The 20,024-nt window shown below is 40.8% G+C and overlaps 1 protein-coding gene across 2 annotated transcripts in view; it reads right to left on the bottom strand.

Moving 5' to 3' along the window:
* LOC310958692 (mediator of RNA polymerase II transcription subunit 13-like) overlaps positions 1 to 20,024 on the bottom strand; it is a 78,273-nt gene that overhangs the window by 14,134 nt on the left and 44,115 nt on the right. For both annotated transcript variants that reach the window (XM_083929746.1, XM_083929745.1), the window contains exons 3-9: positions 16,464 to 16,548; positions 12,689 to 12,772; positions 3,137 to 3,282; positions 1,718 to 1,924; positions 838 to 1,002; positions 549 to 705; positions 338 to 442 (exon numbers count right to left, since the gene is read on the bottom strand). In XM_083929746.1, coding sequence (XP_083785872.1) covers positions 338 to 442; positions 549 to 705; positions 838 to 1,002; positions 1,718 to 1,924; positions 3,137 to 3,282; positions 12,689 to 12,772; positions 16,464 to 16,548 — 949 coding nt within the window. The remainder of the gene's footprint in view (positions 1 to 337; positions 443 to 548; positions 706 to 837; positions 1,003 to 1,717; positions 1,925 to 3,136; positions 3,283 to 12,688; positions 12,773 to 16,463; positions 16,549 to 20,024) is intronic.

The raw sequence follows: 20,024 nt of genomic DNA on the forward strand, positions 1-20,024 counted from the left end.
AGGGCATTGTTAGAGTGATGTGGCTTTAATATCACAATAATTAGAGTCTTTGAGTTTCCATATGTCCCCACATATTTTTCTATTACTCCCTTCTTTTTGAGAGATTCAAAGAGCATTTGGTTTTATTTAGGTTTAGACTTTAGACTTGCATTGACTACAATATTTTACCATGTTTTTTTCAGACTGTATAGTGTTAATGTAAGTTTAAAAAAATATCTGAACAAAGTCAAAATTGGAGCATCTGTTTTGCAAAAGGCTTGTATTATGGATATATATTTTTTCTGTACATATACATATTATACTGATACTGAACAGCTTGGGCACGGTTCTGTGGTACCTGGAGCAGCTGCAGGACGCTCTCGCTCCCAGATCGTTGAAGTCCCAGGTGGTTACTACATTTGGCACTTCCTTTTTAGACGTCAAGTCAGATGGCGGATTCGGTCTGTGAGGGAACAAACAGAAGCATGAGGGCACTGGCTCGACTACATCACTTCACTTGACTAAGCACACCTAACAGAGGAAACAAACTCAGCAACTGTTGAACTTACACATGCTGAGACTGATTGAGATAGCACTCCCTCCAGGCCTGATGGACTACCTGACAGGTAAGCTTCTTCCCAGAATGCTTTGGGCTGATGCTAGCGACCCCCATGCTGCTGTCAGGTGTTGGGACGCTGGAGACGGAGGTCACAAAGCCGCTGTCCGCTAAAAAAAAGATAAAGGGTGGAACAAATGTTATAATTCAGCTTTGAGCACAGGATTTTAAAGAGCAATTAGATGTAGAGTATGTATGAGTAATGTTCAGCAGGAAGGTTTGTCTGTGTGTGTATTTGCTACCTGAGCAGGGCTGCTGCGGTGACGTTGGGGGTGTGAGCGGGACGCTGCACTGGTTTGGATCCCTGCTGAGGCCTTGAGCTGCAGGAACAGGTGGAGGCTGCTCCACTGGTAGGTCCCCCTGTGCTATCACCACTAAAGCAGCTGGGTAGGTCATTCTTACTCCACCTAAGAAGAGGAAGAGAAGAACATTAACACTGTTATGAAACAATGGGATGGTTGCTGTTCATTTTCAACAGCAAGGTTTATTGAGCACATGTGTAGGAGTCGGTTAAACAGCTAGTTATTTCTATTATTATTATTATTATTATTATTATTATGCAATACCCACATGAGAATTATTGCATTACCAACCTATCATTCATTAATATTTTGCAGAAAAAAAGGATATAAGTGTAGCCAGACACTATAAACACTGTATACAACATGTAATTCTTATCGAGTCATGTAATCACACACTTTACTGCTCATGTAAAACACATCATCTTAAATCCCTTCACAATCATTTCTTCACTATCATTTCAGGCAGTAAAAACTAGTAAGACCTTCCTTAGATGTAAAAGCCACTAGCATCCATTGGAGTTTGATTATAATCAGGTCAGACCAACGCTGTGGGATCAGACTGATTAGACAAAGCTGTTAGAGTAACTCCCCGGGGCTTTTGCCTCGTCTTCCCTATCTTGCCTTTCTGTCTTTCCTGCTCTCTCCTCCCTTCCAGTCAATTCCCCTTTTCTACTCTGAGACGTGATAAAACCCTGTGAGGATCATCACAGCCAATGTACACTTTAAAAGCACTGCATACACTTATACTTGAGCTCAAATTTCCTGGGCACATGGAAACACACTCTTTCAAATCCAACAAACATGATGACTTTTTCCATACCGACGATGACCTCCACTGCCGCGTGACAGCTCTGGTCATAGGCCTGGCTTGCTTCTTCTTTTCCCTTTTCTCCACTTCCCTCTTTTTGCCGAAGTACAGTGGGGTAGAAGTAGCTCCACTCCTCCATGAGCTTCCGTGCCGCTGGGTCACTCATTTTGAAGGCCTGACCTGTTAGAGTGCCACTCAGGCCGTATGGACTCAGGATCACTGCACACAGGAAAAAGTGGAGTGGAAAAAGGGAAGTTATAAAACATGGTGTAATCAGTTAATAATATATATATGCTGTATTTCATTATATTGCACACCAGAGATACACACCAAGGAAGTGAATAGTAAATAAAATTAGTTTGCAGAAATTTAATTTAATTAACTTAATTTCATTAAATGATTGACAGTATTTCTGTAGTATGAGATGAGCTTATATCTTATAGCTTCCTAAAATTGGGAACTTTGCAGTGCTGGAATGTCACAGTATATTTACTCAGGTAATGAACTTGAGTATACATTTTAAGGTACTTGTACTTTATTTAAAGTCCCCCTCCAGACTTGTTTAAGTATGTATGTACATATACACTGCTATCATTAATATTTAACTTTACATGGTTTCCCCACATAAAAAGTAAAAAAGAAAACTGGGGACTGGAAGCATGTCTACTCTTCCACCCTCATTGATAAAAGGTGGATCTGGCCTCGCACCCACCATTGTTTGTGCTAGGTTCACCGAGTAGTATGCATACAGCTATACATGTTTGGATTCAAACAGGAGACGTCTACTGACAAACTTAACTTTTTAAAGTTAGTATCGTTGAGATCAGACATTTAAGGGGACATAAACATAATAAAAAAACATCTTTTAGTTTCCATTTCAGGCTACTTAATACGACTGTTCTACTCCATTACAATTCAGAGGGAAATATTGTTTTTTGACTCCACTACATTTATCTTTACTCACTAATTAAGTTTAAAAAAAAAATCACAATCACAAAGAAAACAACGACACCCAATAGTATATCAAATATTTAAGTAAACTCCTCCTTGACCAACTACAACAATAAACTTCTGCTTACACATTAATGCATCAGTGTATAATAGCATAACATTCGCAAGGGCCATTCCATACATTAATGACTTTTACTTTTGATACTGTAAGTATACATATTTTGGATAATACCAACATATTTTAACTTAACTTTTTCTCTTGTAATGGCATATTTATATAATGTGGTAATGCTAGAGAATCTTAATATAACTTCCACTGCTAATTTGATAAATGCACATCATGTTTTGTAAAATATAGCCCGTTGTCTTCTACTTCGGTTTCAAGTTGTACTGTCTACTTGAACATTGCAGTTTATGGTTACTGGACACCATTTTTGTTTTGTTCCATGTACATAATAAACAACGGCTCTGTGGTATAACCTTGTACTGGTGTGATGGAGGTCTGGGCGAGGCAGATGTGGTGTTCTGTGATGTGGTATGCAGGCTGGTGTTGGGCGATCTCCACACTTGTGCACACGTTGCTGTCCCCGTGGAGGAAGAAGGAGAAGGAGCATGATAGGTGTTCACTGGGGGACAGAAGACATTAATGGTTTAGATGATGAGACCACGGATAGGCAGAAACAGTGGAGGAGTGTGGTGGCGTATATCTTCTGTGTGTGTACAGAGAGCTGATCATAGAATGATGAGAACAATTTCATAATTAATATGAGTGTGCAACACTGTAAAACAGAATCTCGTTGTCCAATGCAATTACATGTTACCTTCACATCTGATATACTTGAATTGAGATTTAAATTGAATGAAAATGACACTTAATTATGTTAAACTTCAGATTAAACAAACCTATAATGACATCTGTTGATGTACAACATGAATATGCTGGTGTTTTGGGCAGCGGCATGACAGATAATGAGTGCTTTTCTCCAAACAGTAATTTAGAGAACAAAACTCAGAATGTGTCTTTGTAAAAGCCTCGCTGAGCTCTACCTACATTGCTCATCTTCATCATTTCCCACACAGGCTCCTTATTGCAGGTATAAATCCTCATTTGCTTATGACTGATCGTGGTGACTGCATGTTTACATATGCAGCGCTCTCTTTATTACGCAGCCCAGGCATAGTTCATCATGCATTGCTCCTTTTTTTAAATCACAGAGGAGTAATTGTTGGGGCCTTATTGCAATCTACATACCAGTGGGCGGACTGGACATCATTAACTACCAAGATGGCTTCACTGATGTATATTTTTAATCTATAAAGCTCCTTACCACCTTGGTTTATATATATCAGACTGACAATAAAGTCGGCAGGTACTGTAATCTCCCTGTGATTACCCTGCTGCCTATGCAATATCTCCTTTGCCCTGAGGGAGCTGGACCTCCATTTGAGCTGTAATGGATCATCAAATTCAATAAAATGGCCAGTTCCGGTCTACAGTCACTCATGGGCAGAACTAAACAGTCTTGAGGGAGCCAAATATCTTGTGGCATTGACATTGATGGCCTCCAGATGGCGCTGAGTGCATCCAAAGAGAGAAGAGGCCAATTTCTCTGGTTCAGAAACATTCCTGATGCTCCCAGAGAGAAAAAAAAAAACATACCCTCATAACAAGTGGTTTGAACACAATGATGCACAATCACAGGAGGAAGAGCATAAACACAAGACTGCGACACAAGCACACTTGGCACCTACAGACACTCACTTTCATCTCCTCAATTCACATCTGTACAACACATGAGACAAATTGCTTTCAATGTCACTGCCCTCCAACCATGTCCTCAGTGCATCATCACACCAAATGAACGGCTATATATAGCTGCTTGGAGAAGCTCAGGGGAAAAGCTGCAAGTCAAGAGTACCAGTCCAGCTAAATGACACTCACATATGCACAAACAGTCACAATTTACATTGAGGATCCGGTCTATTGAAAAACATAGACACATGCTCCAATTATCTTCTGTGTTTCCACTGATTCTTCCTAAAGTAATCTCCCCTACACGAACAGACACGGCTGAGGTCACTTAAGGCAAATAAGTTCACAGTCTTTTTATGTTTCTGATTGGTTGATGGATTTATAAATTGTATGCATTTCACTATTACTCTTTCTGTTCTGGTTGCACTGCACTGATTAAATAAGGCTGTGAAATGAAGCATCCATTAGAATTTATTTCCCTCTTGTGCTGGTAATCCTGGTTATATTGTTATTATATGTTTTTATGAGATGTGTGTGCACTGATTGGGACTGATGCGCGTACGAACACACAGCTCCCTTAAGACCCGTCGTAAAAAAACGGCAGGCCTGGCCAAATAGCGAGGAATCACTGTTGGAAATCATCTGTTCTCTCTTTGTGCCATTGTTTTAAAATCAGACAGCGATCTAACACAATTAGTGGCTGGATACTTTTGATTTTTCAGTTCGAATTACTGTGCGCTGACAAGAATTGATCACCTTGGGGCTCTCAATTAAAGCTACCTGATACATTACAAAGCAAGGCCAAGAAATGGTTACTGATGAGGCTACAAGTGTGTACAGAGGGAAAGTTCAGTTTCATTCAGGAATATAAAACTATACAAGCAATCAGCCTAACCACTGACTAATGTGCAACAATTATGACTTCAGATCTGTCATAGCTGCAATAAAGTGTAATTAAATGTGAGTCGGGGGAAAGCTGAACTACAAAAAGAGCATCAAACTCTAGGTTGACGCAGCTGTGAGATTGATGCTTCCTGTCCTTTTACAAAGGGCATTTTTCTGCACAGTAAGCGGGTGTGAGTGTGTGGACACAGTGGGCTTCTTGCATCCTCAGGGGACATTCGTGCACTCTGCAAAAGTGTGTGTAGTATGTGTGTATTTGTATGTATGTGAGATTTGAGGCAGCTGCGTGTGCTGGGCTGTATGAGTACAGGTATTAATAAATGAAGAGGAGTGATGGCTGAGACTCGCCTCAGGGCTGACAGTACTGGAGAGACATAGAGAGAGTAGACGGAGAAAGAGAGGGAGGGGGGGTGTGGGGGAGTAGAGAAAAAGAAGTGAGGGGAGGAAGAAACAAGGAAGAGCAGTGTAAAAAGAAAGACAGCCACAGGAGACGATGGAGACAAGAGTGTGCACTAGAGGTGGGAAAAATTAAGCAAATGCATAAATAAGACTGAGATGAAAAGGGGTAAAAGGAGGATACAGAGGAAATTAGGAGGACAGGGGAAAAAAAGATACTGTGTAAAATGAGGAGTGAGACCAAAACGAGTGTGAGAGAAAGAGGAGAAGGTGAATAATTCAGTGCCACGCACTGCACTTGCTGCACACATATCGATGAGATCAGAGTTTTAATGGGTGGCTACTGAGCACAATTTTATGGTGAAATCAATCAGGGAATGTAGAGCCAGTGTGTGTGTGTGTGTGTGTGTGTGTGTGTGTGTGTGTGTGTGTGTGTGTGTGTGTGTGTGTGTGTGTGTGTGAGAGTGTGTGTGAGTGCATCTATTTCATTTAGCTTCAGATGTACAGTACAGCATGTGTCTATGCCTATATGGCAGCGTTAACAGCAAAAACATAGTTAAATTGTATGTGTGTGTATATATGGTATGCATGAGGGAAGCACAAATGCAGGCACATAATTCCAGTTATTGTAGGGGCCAAGATGTGAAAAAGTAAACCACATAGAAAAAGTCTATTTTCATTCCAGTTCATTTTGGCTGTCATAACGGTAATCTGTTAAATTTTCCCTCTAAAACCGCTATCATTCTCAAAAATCCCATTTCAGACGGGCCCTAAAACACACATATGTGCATCACACTGAAAGAAAAGGGTTCATTTCACAACCTGTGTCTTTACACCCCATCACAATGCCACAAGCCAGCCAGACAGCCAGCAGGGGAGCCGGTTAATGTCCGACATGCATCATGGACTTGACACACATGCATCTGTGTGTACAATCACATGTACACAGAACAACAGTGGTAATCTCGGTTGTGGGGACCCTCTCATGTCTAACCCAGTGGGAGAAAAAATAAAACAAGATTAGATCAGAGTTAGAAAGCAATAAGCAGTAAAGAAAAATGTGCACATAAAGCTTTTTTCCCCACTGTTAGAAGCCTCTACATCCCGTGATGTGATAACTGTGCTTAGATATCATTAACAGTCACATGCACTAAGCGGGCATGATGGCATTTTCTTAGATTCTCTCAAATCTTGGGGATTAATCTCCTTAATCTGCACCTCAAATTCACTGTCTGCCACCACAGCAGCACTATTGTAAGTTATCTTTATCTTCTAGCTGCCTAACCCTTCCTACAAATTCAGAACACATCTCTTGGAAACACAAGAGTGTCAACACCGCTCTGGTGGACCGATGTAGAAGATGTTTACCTTCTTGTAAGCTCTTGTGAGCAGCATGTACACACACAAACACACACACACACACACAAACACACACACACACACACACACACACTCTTAAAGTCCTTCGACTGCACCGGCAAAATTATTTTATTCCATACAAACAAATCCAACCAAACCACCAATAGTCTCAGGCTAATGCAGGTGTGTGCATATGTTCTTGCATAAGGGGTACGTAGTCAGCTTGATGTATTATTCAGTGCCCCCCCCAGTGGGTGGTTTTAGCCAGTGTTGCCATCACAATGTTTGTTTTCAAACTATTTAAATGGATGCACAGTGAAAAACAGCAGAGAATGATTATGAATACTTTGAGCTACCACTGTCTTTCACCCTCATATCTGTGGTCCTAATTAAAAAGGAGGAAAAGGCTGTTGCTGTGTGGAATGTATTACCATCCTCTCTATTGATCTCTGGGTCTTTTTCTCTCCCTTCTCTCACTATTTCTCACTCCCACTGGTTTTACCTGGTGATATTAGAAATCTTGGGGCTAGAGCATCACGTGTTATCTGCTTTCTGTCCCTCAGGATAAGAACACGCTTCAAAAGAGAAAATGCAAATGTGTCAGTAATGCAAATAACTAACAAGGGTGAACGAAAGGGTGCCACTCTTGAACTTTTATCTTAAAAACAACACTGAAATAAAAATGACATCAGATACTGTCTCATCCCCCTGGAGTATATTTATATTTTTGGGGTCCACAGTGCAAGTAGTCAATCAACGAGACACTGCATGGACTGCACTGATGGACTAAAGCGCATATTTTAGTAACTATGTTAAATTCATAAATGTCGGCAAACATGTATTGTTATTTTTTCCCAACCGCACACATACATTTCAGTACATTTGTGGCTTTGAGCTGGTTCCTTTGAAAATACAAGAGCTGTTTCTTCTGAAGAGAACCTACACCTGAACACACCTTACCCTCCTTTTGCTCTGTAGAAACCATACATCTAATTCATGCAAAATGTTAGTGCAGGAGCCAAAACGTAAAGTAGTAGGATCGTTCTGAAAGAAATAGGTTTGAATGTTCCTCCGTTGACTTCCATTATAAATGTCCATGAATCAGCTTGAAGAGTATATGGTGGAATAATAAAGAGCGAGAGGAACAATGAACGCGATATCTGCTCCTTAAAGGTGCTACTAACAAGTATTTACTGACTGAAGTACTGAAGAACTAATTAAGAATTGCTCCGTCGCCACTCAAGCGTGATGCTCTAAATCCAAACTCTTTAACTTTTATTAGAACCTTTTTCACGAGTGGTCTTTATAAGCCAGTCGCTGAGTATTTCAGTCACTCCACCATTCATTCATTCAGTCAGTAAGTCATTTATCGATCTGTCAGTCTACCAGTCAGTCCGAAAGCTTCCATCTATCAATCAACCACTCGTGGGGCTGTTTTCCTTGTCAATTGCCTTTGTTACCAGTCAAATGATCACATGGCCCCCAAGTCAGCAAGTAAGAAAATCTTCAGACCGTACAACACACCTGGGATCTTTTACCATTCGCCCATAAAATATATTACGGATTTACGACAATGACCTTTCTTCCTAGATTTCACGTTATTTTGAATGAATGAAACCGTTTTTCAAGATTCATTCTGTAAATTCACACACAAAAAAAATTTCTAATTAGATTCTCAATACCTCTGACTCAAAACCATTTAATCCGAGCACAAAATCAAACAATGCTTTCAGATCATGCACAAAGCCACTCAGGATATAACACTTCTAGAGAGTCATTACACACTACATCAAAAAATGGAAAGCACAGTGTTCATGGCATGTAGATACAGAAGAAAAGATTCTGTTGTGGGTTTTTTTCTTTATATATAAAAATGCATATTTTTAACTCAGTACAGAACCAATTGTATACTGTACAGGAATCAGTGATACAGACGGGGGATTAATTCTGCCTCAGCATCACCTCTTTGTACAAGCCAGAGGACTTTCACAGCAGGCAACGAGAGTAAAATCCTCCGGTGTACCAGATCCAGCCTTGACAAGACTTCACATCTTTGATTCGATAAATGGGTTTAGGGCAGTGAGCAATTTGGTTCAGAGAATCAGGTTAAGTGTTTTAGCAATTGTAAGACAAAGACTAAATGAGGTAGAGGCATGTGACTTTCGTTTCCTCGCCCACTGCAACTGGAAGTTCACGTTTTATTTTATCCCCTGAACACACTAATTATATATCATTTTTATGTTTCTTGTCTGTTCATGATTAATCTTGAATTACATTTTTTTGGTCATATTAGGGAGAACTTCATTAAAACCTGCTTTTCACATGTAATAAAGAAATTACAGCCATTTATTCATTCACATAATCCTGTTTTAATTGTGCAAACAAATTAAAATAAACCGTCTTTGCATCAGTAAAAATATCGCACAGGTCTACTCAGTTATGTGGGCCCAGTAAGGTACTAGTAAAATGGTGAACTGGAATGGTTGAAAAAAGAAGGAATGCTTTTTGTATATTTCTTTTGTTGATGTTTTTATTTGTGGAGATTCTTTGACCTTGTGATATGGTCTAACACAAAATGTTTGTTGCCTAGGAGATGGCTAATAATATCTCAATGTCATTGGTCCCTGGGGAGGAGAGGAGAGGAGAGGAGAGGAGAGGAGAGGAGAGGAGAGGAGAGGAGTCAAGTAAGGACTTCTGCATTTATTTATTTTTTAAAAGTACTTTAAACAAGCAGAGCGACTTGTTTCTGTTTCATGGTCTAGCAGCAGAGGACAGCTCTATTACACTGTAAAATATGAGCATTATTTATGCATGAGTATATGGCCATTAATGGGAAAGAAAGCACCTAGATTAACAAATATACTGTGTAGTGCACTTGGCATGCACAGAATTGACTGAACTAATGAGAGAGAGACTCTAATACATCCATTCAGCCGTCTATAGTAATGATTAATTTACGACCCCCTACCTTCTCCGATCCCCACCTCACACACACACACTAAGCCTCCTCCCTGCTCTTCCTCTTTCTCTCGCCCCTCCGCTCTCACACTCTCTCTGCAGCCCTGTAAGTTTCTCTCTTGCTCCCCTCAGCGTCTGATGCAATCCATTACCAACCCAGAGTGCTTTCCTCCCATTCAGACACAAGGGGGGGGGGGGGGGGGGGGGGGCAAAGGAGAAGTACAGTGGTGTCCTGGATGTGCCAATCCTTGCCATGCCCCGGGGACACATATGAGATAAACACTAGATAAGCCTGACAAAGGCGGCGCCAAGGCACAGGAGTTGGCACGGGTAAACGGGCATGGCATGAATATTAGCACTGAAGCGCCCCCTGTTGGGGATAAAAGGCACAGTGTGGGAGTGAAATAGAGACAAAGGAGCTGGTTACAGCTTAGGCAGGAGGTCAGTGTATGCCTAACTGAGCAATGTTCCCTCATGGCATGTGAAAACACTGACGGCCAGGGATCTGCAGGGGTCCTTAGGGCTCACACTGTCAATTGTGGGGCACTGCTATTTTGGGAATGAGGGATGGTGTGTGTGTGTGTGTGTGGGCATTTAGGACAGTATGTTGCATGTGTGCTTGAAAGCAAGCAGCGGAGACATGTGGAAAGAAAAATGTCACGGTTCACTTACACAATGTGAAACGCAGCACCCGCAGAGTGAGAGCATGAAATGGCTAGTGAAGACATCTACATAAGATTTTATTTATGTGTGCTGTATGTGCTCAAGAATATCTCTCTCTCTCTCTCTCTCTCTCTCTCTCTCTCTCTCTGTTTCTGCTTCCAGGATGTTCAATAATTCACAGACAGAACAAGTCAGGATTGGCTCAGCAGGGGGTGCACCAGCTGACAACATATTCATACAGGGCTGTCAAAACGAAGAGGAATTACAAGATGTACAAAAGAGACACTCACACATGTAAATCTCTGCACTCAAACACTGAGCGTAATTTCAGAAAGAGAATCTCGGCATATATTTGTATGCATGCAGTATGTATGCACAAACACACCATCCTAAGTCCCACACAAATGTGATTTTCTGATCTTGCTGTGCTTAACTTGTAATGTTGGTTATAACTGGTTGAAATGTTTTTTTCTCTTTTCTCTCCCAAGCAAAGTCTTAGCCTCTTCAATGGGATAGTTAATGAGCAACTTCCACTTGTCAAACAGGATAATGTGCCCAATAAATGCGCAGAGAATCTGTAAAAGATGCCACAACCTCTAAAAAAAAGGAAAGGAGCAGAAAAAGACATCCATGGTAGATAGAACTGGGGTCACCTTGCGTGGCCCGTGAATGTGATAGATACAGCGTGACAAGTTTGGTATCCATGTAGAGTATCAAGTGTAAACTGTTCATTTGAAGCACATCCTTTCCACTCTCATCAAACCATTCAGTGATCCCTCATGCCCTGCACGGAAGCACCTGCCTTCATTTATTATTCAGCCTTTTTCCTTTAAAGGTTCAATATTGTTAAAAAAGTGAGACTTTGATGTCTTTTTTTATTACAAATCAGTTACAGGTGCTATATAAATACTGTGAATGTACTGAAATGCTCAGTACACAGGGATATTCTGACAGCCTATATTCAGAAACTGTGCCTTTAAACGAGCAGTCAAGACTTCCATACGGTTGTGATGTAACAACTATATAAAGGAAGAAAGTGTTGCTACAGTGCTGTTACAGTTATACTCTGGCTGCAACGACGATGCAAAGATGAAGAGACAGGTATATTCACACAAAAAGATACTTTGATAATAATTACATTAAAGCATGTAAACATGTTCTAGTAAAAACCCAAAATACAAGTATGAACCTGAAAATGAACGTGATATGGGACACTCCCTCTTTAAATGTCACTTGAGGGACTTTCACCTGCTCTGAGCAGCCAGACCTCAGTTTTGCTACAGCATATCACAGCAGAGTGCACTGGTGTCAGCAACTTTGTAGAGCGAGAGTTTCCCGTGCAGCTCTTAATTTGCACCACATTTGAATGATAATGCAATTTACGGCTTTCCAGTTCAAAAACTACACAGTCAATATAAATAAAGGGAAGATTTTTGAGAGATGATTTTTTTTTTTCCCTGCCACAACAGCTTTCTAAAATGAGCTTTTTGATACCTAAGTGGTGTTCCCACTTGAATACTTAGTATTTAAGCACCGCTATGTTAGAGATGTAAGGAATGTTGCATCCTCAGCAGCAGGGGAAGCTGAAGTGGGAGGACTATAATGGCTAAAGTAACAAGTTGAGCAACTGTCATCACACCTACCCTTTTTTTTTTTTACTCTGTTTCAGTTTCTCTGTCTGTCTCCCACATTGGCTGCACACTTACACAGCGTGACACTGATACACACAACCACCCTCCCCTCGCACGGAGAGAGGGAGAGCTGTGAGAGCTCGATGTGGCTCTCACCTCTCACCACTATTTACTGTCCTGATTCTCAATACTCTCACACCACGAGCCAGCAGCTGGAACATCAAGGAGAGGAGAGGAATACTGAATCACAGGAAAGCCATCCACACTGCCTCGCTGCTGTGTCACTCTTTGACACACACGCTCACACACATGGACTTTTAGTGTATATTCTTCAGACATTGATATACATGAAATGGAAGTTCTTCTTACCTGTTGCCCAAAGACTTTTCTTCCAGTTCATGTGGCTTGAAGAACCACTTCCCAATCCTCACAAACCCTTTATCCATCAAACATCTGCAGCAGTGAAGAAGAAGAGAAGTCAAAGTTATTCAATAGACAAGTTAAAAGAGAGCCAGCAAATAGTTTAACATCTTGAATTATATATGAATCATGCAACATGGTTGTTGTTTTTTTGTATGCCTCTGGTGGTGTTGTATAGGATTTCAATACATTACAGACTGTTGCTCAATGACAGCTTCCATAATATCAGGCCATCTGGCTTATATGAGCAGAAACTATGTATTTATATTTTGTTAAGCTTGCATAAGTTAAATCACTTTTGAAAATCTCTCAATCTAGCGCAAGAAAATAAGCCACCAGACCTGCAAAACAGAATCATTTTGACTTTAAATGTCCCATATGATACTCATTTTCAAGTTCGTACTTGTATTATGGGTTTCTACTGGGACATTTTTAAATTCAAAAAACACACTATATTTCTCTTACTGTCTGTCTGAATATACCTGCATTCACCCTGTGTTGGAAACGCTCCATATTAGCTCTTCTCTCTTTAAGCCACCTTCCCAAAAAAGTCTAGTCTGCTCTGATTGGTCAGTATTTCAGGCTCTTTCACATCTGCGCACTCTCTGCACCATCATTGCAATCGGGGAAATGACTGTAGCAGCACTGGTTTAAAGACGCAGTTTCTGAATACGGGCTGTGGGCATTTGTCTGCTGATTGAGCATTATAAAACTTTCACAGTATTTGTATAGCACCTGGACCTGCTTTATAAACAAAAACGACAGGGTATCTAATTTTATACAATATTGGACCTTTAACTTTGGCTCTTTGGCTGTTAGAATATTTTTAGGAATGCATTTGTAATACACAAACGCCTCCATCCCTCAGCTACATCTGAGCAGAGTTTGAGAAGTGGAGCTTAAATGCTCAGTAAAAGAAAAAAGGTAATCTTGCTGCTAATCTGCTTTCCCCCAAAAGTGGTTGGTGGTGCATTTTACACATAGCTTTCCAAAAACCTCTTCTTTTTCGTCAGATCAAAATATGATCAAACAGTTTAGTCATCATGCTCCCTATTTGGCTATTCCACCATCTGTGTACCTCTTCACCTTATTTCAGCCTCCTTTCAGAGACAAAACTCAGCACTCACAGAACTTTGACTCCTCTCTTTGTGCAGGTGCCAATGAATTCCCTGGTGGATCCTCCGACCCCGGTCAAGGAATTCTAAAATTATTTTATGGACTCCTGCACGCTACCCAAAGCTTTCACTCCTCATCTCTACCATCTTTGGTACAGTCTTATCCACAATTCATTTTAGAATAACATTAATATAAGAAACTGTATTTAACGAGGATTGGTTACATCATGACCGATACCCAAGCGGTTTAATAAGGTCAGTATTGGCACTGATTCCAATTGGATTTGGATCAGTGCATTCCCTGAGCATGGTGACTTCACTGGAGCCCTTAAAAAGAATATACTGTCTGTAAGGGAGTTAACAATGCATTATATCCATGGAGCAACTGCTGTGAGTAAATGGTGAAGCTAATGCTGAAAAGCCTCCTTCAAATGCTGGCATAAATAAATGCTCTTGATGATATTGAAGCCAATACGATACTAAGCAAGCTTTTAAGCTCTTAAGGATAGACTGAAAGCCATTTTTGCTTTAAGCGAATGTTAAGTCTTGCAAAACCTGCATTCGTTGATTTTTTTCGGCCACATGGGGGCGTGGAAAAAAGCAGAAATCATATTAGGTGCGTTTCCACTATGGTCTACTACCCAGAATGAGGTGGGTCTATCTTGCCAAAAACACCCCTAATTTGCATGTGAGTTCCTTAGGAGGCCGTTTGACAGAGTAGAAACTTTTGTCCCATGAGATATACCCAATTATTGATTGGATAACGCCAAGGGTGTGACGTGTAGTAGTACAGACGCCACAACAACACGGTGAAGTCGAGTGGACACTTTTATCCAGTGGTGTAGTATAACGCAGCACAGAAAATCATCTGCGCATGCACTGGCAAGGCACTTTGCTGCATGCTTCCTCTCGCGCACACACACACACACACACACACACACACACCTTAACGTTAGTACTGCAAGCGGGGTGACGGCCTGTCTGTCAACATACACTTTCGCAGCGCCGCGAATCTTTAAGGTGGAGTGTTTTTTTTTATACAAGTTACTTGTACATAAGTTGACATTGCGAATCATACGGGCCACCTTAAATCAGCTTTTCTGTATTTCTCACTTTGAGGAAGTGGGGCGCAACGCTGTATCACTGATCACATCTAAACCCATTCAGAGTGATACGTCACCTCCGGAGTCTCGGAAATCCCTGGCAGGCCTTTTTTTGGAAATGGAAACACGATGAGTGAACGGCCATTGAGAGGGCATGCCCTGAAAATTTTCGATGGGACACTTTATAGGGCTAGTGGAAACACGCCTATTATCACCATGTAAAGTTGATATAGTTGACATGTTAGCATGTTCACGATTGCTATCTTACTTTTCTGTGCATGTTTAATTAAGATATTCATTAATTCTTTATCTTAAATTGTTTGATTGAGACTGTTAATTCAAATGCATGTTTATTCTTAGTAATTACAATAACTGAAATAAGTTCAAATCAGTGACAGAAGTGAATTGTGTCTGTAGGATATAAAAGACACAGTGAAAAATGATCCACCCTGTGTTGAAATACTGAGCTATAAAGGAGTTAGCTTCAAGGTAATAGGAAGGTTAATTCAACCTGCCCCCTATGATGATCACTGATGCTTAACTTAATAGAGAGCAAATATGTGCTGCTTCATTTAACAGATGGCTCTGACTCAGAAAGGAGAGCTTTGGGTACTTGAGCAAGTGATTCAACGCTCAGCTTATAATTTCATTAAGGTGAAGCTGGTGGAAGAAGCCTGTCTATCAGTGTGACACGAAAGATATTTTGCTTGCTGAATGTTTTTCATGTACTCAGAAGTTACATTCAGAGTGTTAATTCAATTGCTGATATAATGTTGAATATTTCTGTTTATTATACATTAAGTGCAAAAATAAATAATCGATTTGGCTTCTAAACCCTCTTTAGGTAGATGAAAAAGTGCTAGATATATTGGATTTATTACTCTTATTGATGATATTCTGCATGTGGGTGCTTCAGTCATCCATCAGGAAAAATCGTTGTACACACTAAGAGCTCATGCTCTCTAAATCAAACTGTTCAAGCAGCAAAAAAAGTACACCCTAATTTCAGTTATTGTAATTGTATCAAAATGTAATTAATAAAAACATATTTCTGTGCATCCGTACTTAAACTCCCTTAATAAGCATTTATAAGATCAACCATATATAAACACTATGGCACTAAATAAACCTTTAATAACCACCACCTCCACCCTTTTATGCAGCTGTGTTATATTACAAGTTTGTTTTCTTATATTGTTACTCAACACCAGCCTGGATGATTATAGGTGCCCACAGATGGACTTGTATCTTAACTCTTATATCTCCTTACAACTACATTATAGTGTATTCATTATATGATCTTTATAAATGTTAAATGGAGGGCCACTTTGTAGCAACTATAATTGCCTATTGTGCAAAAACTCAAAAACTTAATAATACTGCATTTTATTTATTTCATAAAATATGTTAGATTCTATAACTATGTCAGTTATGCAGCATGTTTTCATATTCTATGTGCATCCTTCGGCAGCCTGCGCTGTTGCAGCTAATGAAGTGCTTCTTTACCTTTCCAGCAGGTTGTGTATGGCCTTGAACAGGAGGGTCCTGCACTCGTAGGACAGCCCGCACTCCCAGAGCCCCTCCTCAGCCACTGAAAGAAAAAGGAGAAAATAATGTCCAATTGTAAATCTCGATAATTTATTATCTCAATAATAAAAAAAAAAAGGAAATGATATTTTCTGTCACAGCGAAACATCTGCACACACCAGCTTGAGGATAATAAACAACACATGATTCAGCGTGTAACTGCATGTGTTTATGGCTCACTCTGTCAAAACATGCTGCATGCGCTGATTGGAAAACCTGCACATCATATCAGAAATTGCACTGAAGATGAAGTTGTGTGTACATGTGCATGTGTGTGCATGTGCGTGTGTGTGTACAGAGGGTGCTTGGCTGTACAGCTGTCAGGTTGGCTGCAGCTACAGCCCAGTCAAATCCCATGCAGTTGTCAACAGCAGTTAGCTGCAGAGTAAGAGTGTGGCTGTATCTGTGCGGGCTGACACACATGCGTGCATGCTCAGGTTTATACATGCATACAGAGTTTTAACTCAACCCTTTTTTCTCTCCTGTAAAATTGAAGCAGCTGTACACGAGACGTGGTCTAATCGGCTGCGTTTTGCCCGAGTCTGGCATGTCAGCAACCAGTTTACATGTGTCAAATGTGTTGAGGAAGCCCCCTGATTTCTTTAACCCCCGACCCTACCCCGACACCAACCCCCATTCCCCTTCTCCCAAAAAGAACACACTAATGTACAAGTACACACACACACTCCACTGGCCAGTTAACAGTATTTCTCTTTGTTCTTTGCCATATACCTGCAGGGCTCCTGAAAGAACTGGAGGATTGTGGGTGGGTGTTGTGTTTGCTTATAGGATGGTGGCAAACAAACCAAGCATCACAGAAATACACGAGAAAAAAAGCAGTGGGAGACAGAGGCAGATTGCCTGGGGGATGGGTGGCATAAACCCCAGTAGAGGTTTTCTCTTTCTTCCTCTTTCTCTTCCCTTATGTGTGTGTGTGTGTGTGTGTGTGTGTGTGTGTGTGTGTGTGTGTGTGTGTGTGTGTGTGTGTGTGTGTGTGTGTGTGTGTGTGTGTGTGTGTGTGTGTGTCTGTGTGTATTCCTTTCTCCTTCTTGCTTTGTTGATATTTTGCTCCTGTTTTTTCCCTCTTCTTCTTCTTCTTCTTCTTCATACCAGAGTGAATGAAATTTCCTTACTCGCCAGAATTACCCTGTAACCATGGAAACGCTGGCGGTGAGAACATGGCGCCCTGGCATTCAATTTCAACACTGGTCCCTCCCGCCCCTCACCCTCCTCTTCCTTCTCCTCCTTCCTCTGTTCCATTGCTTCCAACACCCCCCACCCCCACCGTTCTCCCCCCCACCCCTCATTTACTCCTGCTTCAGGGCTCAGACAGGAAGCTCGCTCTAGCCAGCTCTTCTACAGAGGAGAAAGATAGAGCAAGCACCATGAGCAGAATGCCAAGTCTCCAGCAAATCCAGCTCATTAGCTCTCACTGTGTCTATATTTCCCCCTCTCTCCCTCTCTTCAAAATCCCCCAACTTTTTTTTTCTTCTTCCCCCCACTCTGCCAGTCACCCACAACCCATCTTCATCTGCGCTCGTCCTGACCGGCTCCACAGGCTCTTCAGAATCAGAATCAGAAATACTTTAATAATCCCAGGGGGAAATTGTCCTGACCCCTATTACTCACTGACACCTCAAATCTTCCCAACACTCCCACCCAAAAGTTGACAAAACTTCACTCGCACACCCCAAGAGAAAAAGACTCAAAGGTAACTTTCCCACATTTGGTCCCATGTTGCCTAGATGTAATTTGATAGCTCCTACATAAGCAGGTACACTATGTTTTACAAATCCCAACAGTGGCAGCAGCACATGCTTAAGAAGCCTGAGACAATAATGCAATCCACATCAGACGCTCCTGTTTATATTATAGTTGTCAAAGAGCCAGCTCACTGCACCATATCAACACATGGTGTGACAAATCACTCTCGCGCGCAAACAGGGTCAGGCATCCGCACAAGCACGCACAAGTAGTGTGAAATAAAACAATGGTCTGATACATTAAAGAATGATATTCTGGAGGGATGTGTGAGGCAAAAACAGAATAAAACTGTCATTTCATCAACAGTCGACCACAGTGTTTTGTGTTTTTACTGCCTGTTAATCAGAGGAAGACACAGATGGCCCAAGGGAAAAGTGCGCCGTAGACACTAAATGCACAGCTAAGTGCAATAGGGCTTTACAGCATCACGATCCATCATTCATCAGAGCCTGAGCAACAGGGAACTGTATCATGCCTGAAAGATCTTAAAGGAACTGGATGTAATCAGCCATCAGCCATTAGATTAAACTGAAAGCTCATCTTTTTTTTCTTTTTTTTTTTTACTGATTTTCCAATGATAAAAAGCCAGATCTTTTTCATCCAGACTCATATATATCTATATCTATATATACATATATATAGATATAGATAGATAGATAAGAAAATAGTAATGATAGAAAATGAAGAATAAATGGGAGAAGACACAAGCGGGCTGACTGATTCTGCACTAGACTCATGTTAACAGTTTAGTTTTTAACAAAGTAGTATTGTCCTAAAAACAATGTATAAACAAATAAAAAAATAATTCCTATCAATCATCAATGTATGACCCTCTAGAAGTGTGTCTTCTCATTTTAAATATTAATAACAGTTAAGCAGCAGTTTGTGTTGCCATTATTTTTTAAATCCCATTATCACCCCCTTATTGTATAATATATGTATTTTATTTATATTAACCAAAATAAACAAATAAATGTACTGAATCTTTAAAATGATGATCCCTCATTAAACAGTAATATTTATAATTGGGACTGATGCACCTTTTTTTATTGTTTACACTGCTACAGATACAAATGCCTGGGGCTGATGTGGCAAAAAAAAAACCACTTTATTCCAAATGGTCCAAAAACAGTGTCTGTACAGATATGTATGGTCACAGTGTGTTTGTGTATGTGCAGTGTATATGGAAGTGTACCTCAGATCTATAAACACACGAGTGTGAGGGCAACATCAGGCATCAAAATTGTCACAACCATTATGAATGTGTTCATTTGTTCATCCTAATGCATGCAGCATGTGTGAGAACTGGTTCCCAGAGTGCCTTAGCGCACATGCAGGCACTGGCCTGATATTGTCTGTGTGTATGTATGTGTGTGTGTGTGTGTGTGTGTGTGTGTGTGTGTGTGTGTGTGTGTGTGTGTGTGTGTGTGTGTGTGTGCTGTAAGTGCGCACAGTGAGGTAACGTCCTCACAGATGCATGTTTATTTCACACAACCTTCCTTCCCCCATCCCCGTGCCTCAATGCTCTTAACCGCCGCACCACCCCAAACACAAACAAGCAGTGATGGAACTGGGTCGCCACTACCACTCTCTATATTTCCACCTCTCTTTCTCTCTATCTGACCCTATCTTTCCATTTCTGTTTTGTCCCTCTCTCTTTTCCCAGTTTGTTCGTCCCTCTCTCTCTTATCTTTGCACCCACCGTTCGACTCCTCT

Source organism: Echiichthys vipera (genome assembly GCF_963691815.1).
Source record: "Echiichthys vipera genome assembly, chromosome: 16".
NCBI lineage: Eukaryota > Metazoa > Chordata > Actinopteri > Perciformes > Trachinidae > Echiichthys > Echiichthys vipera.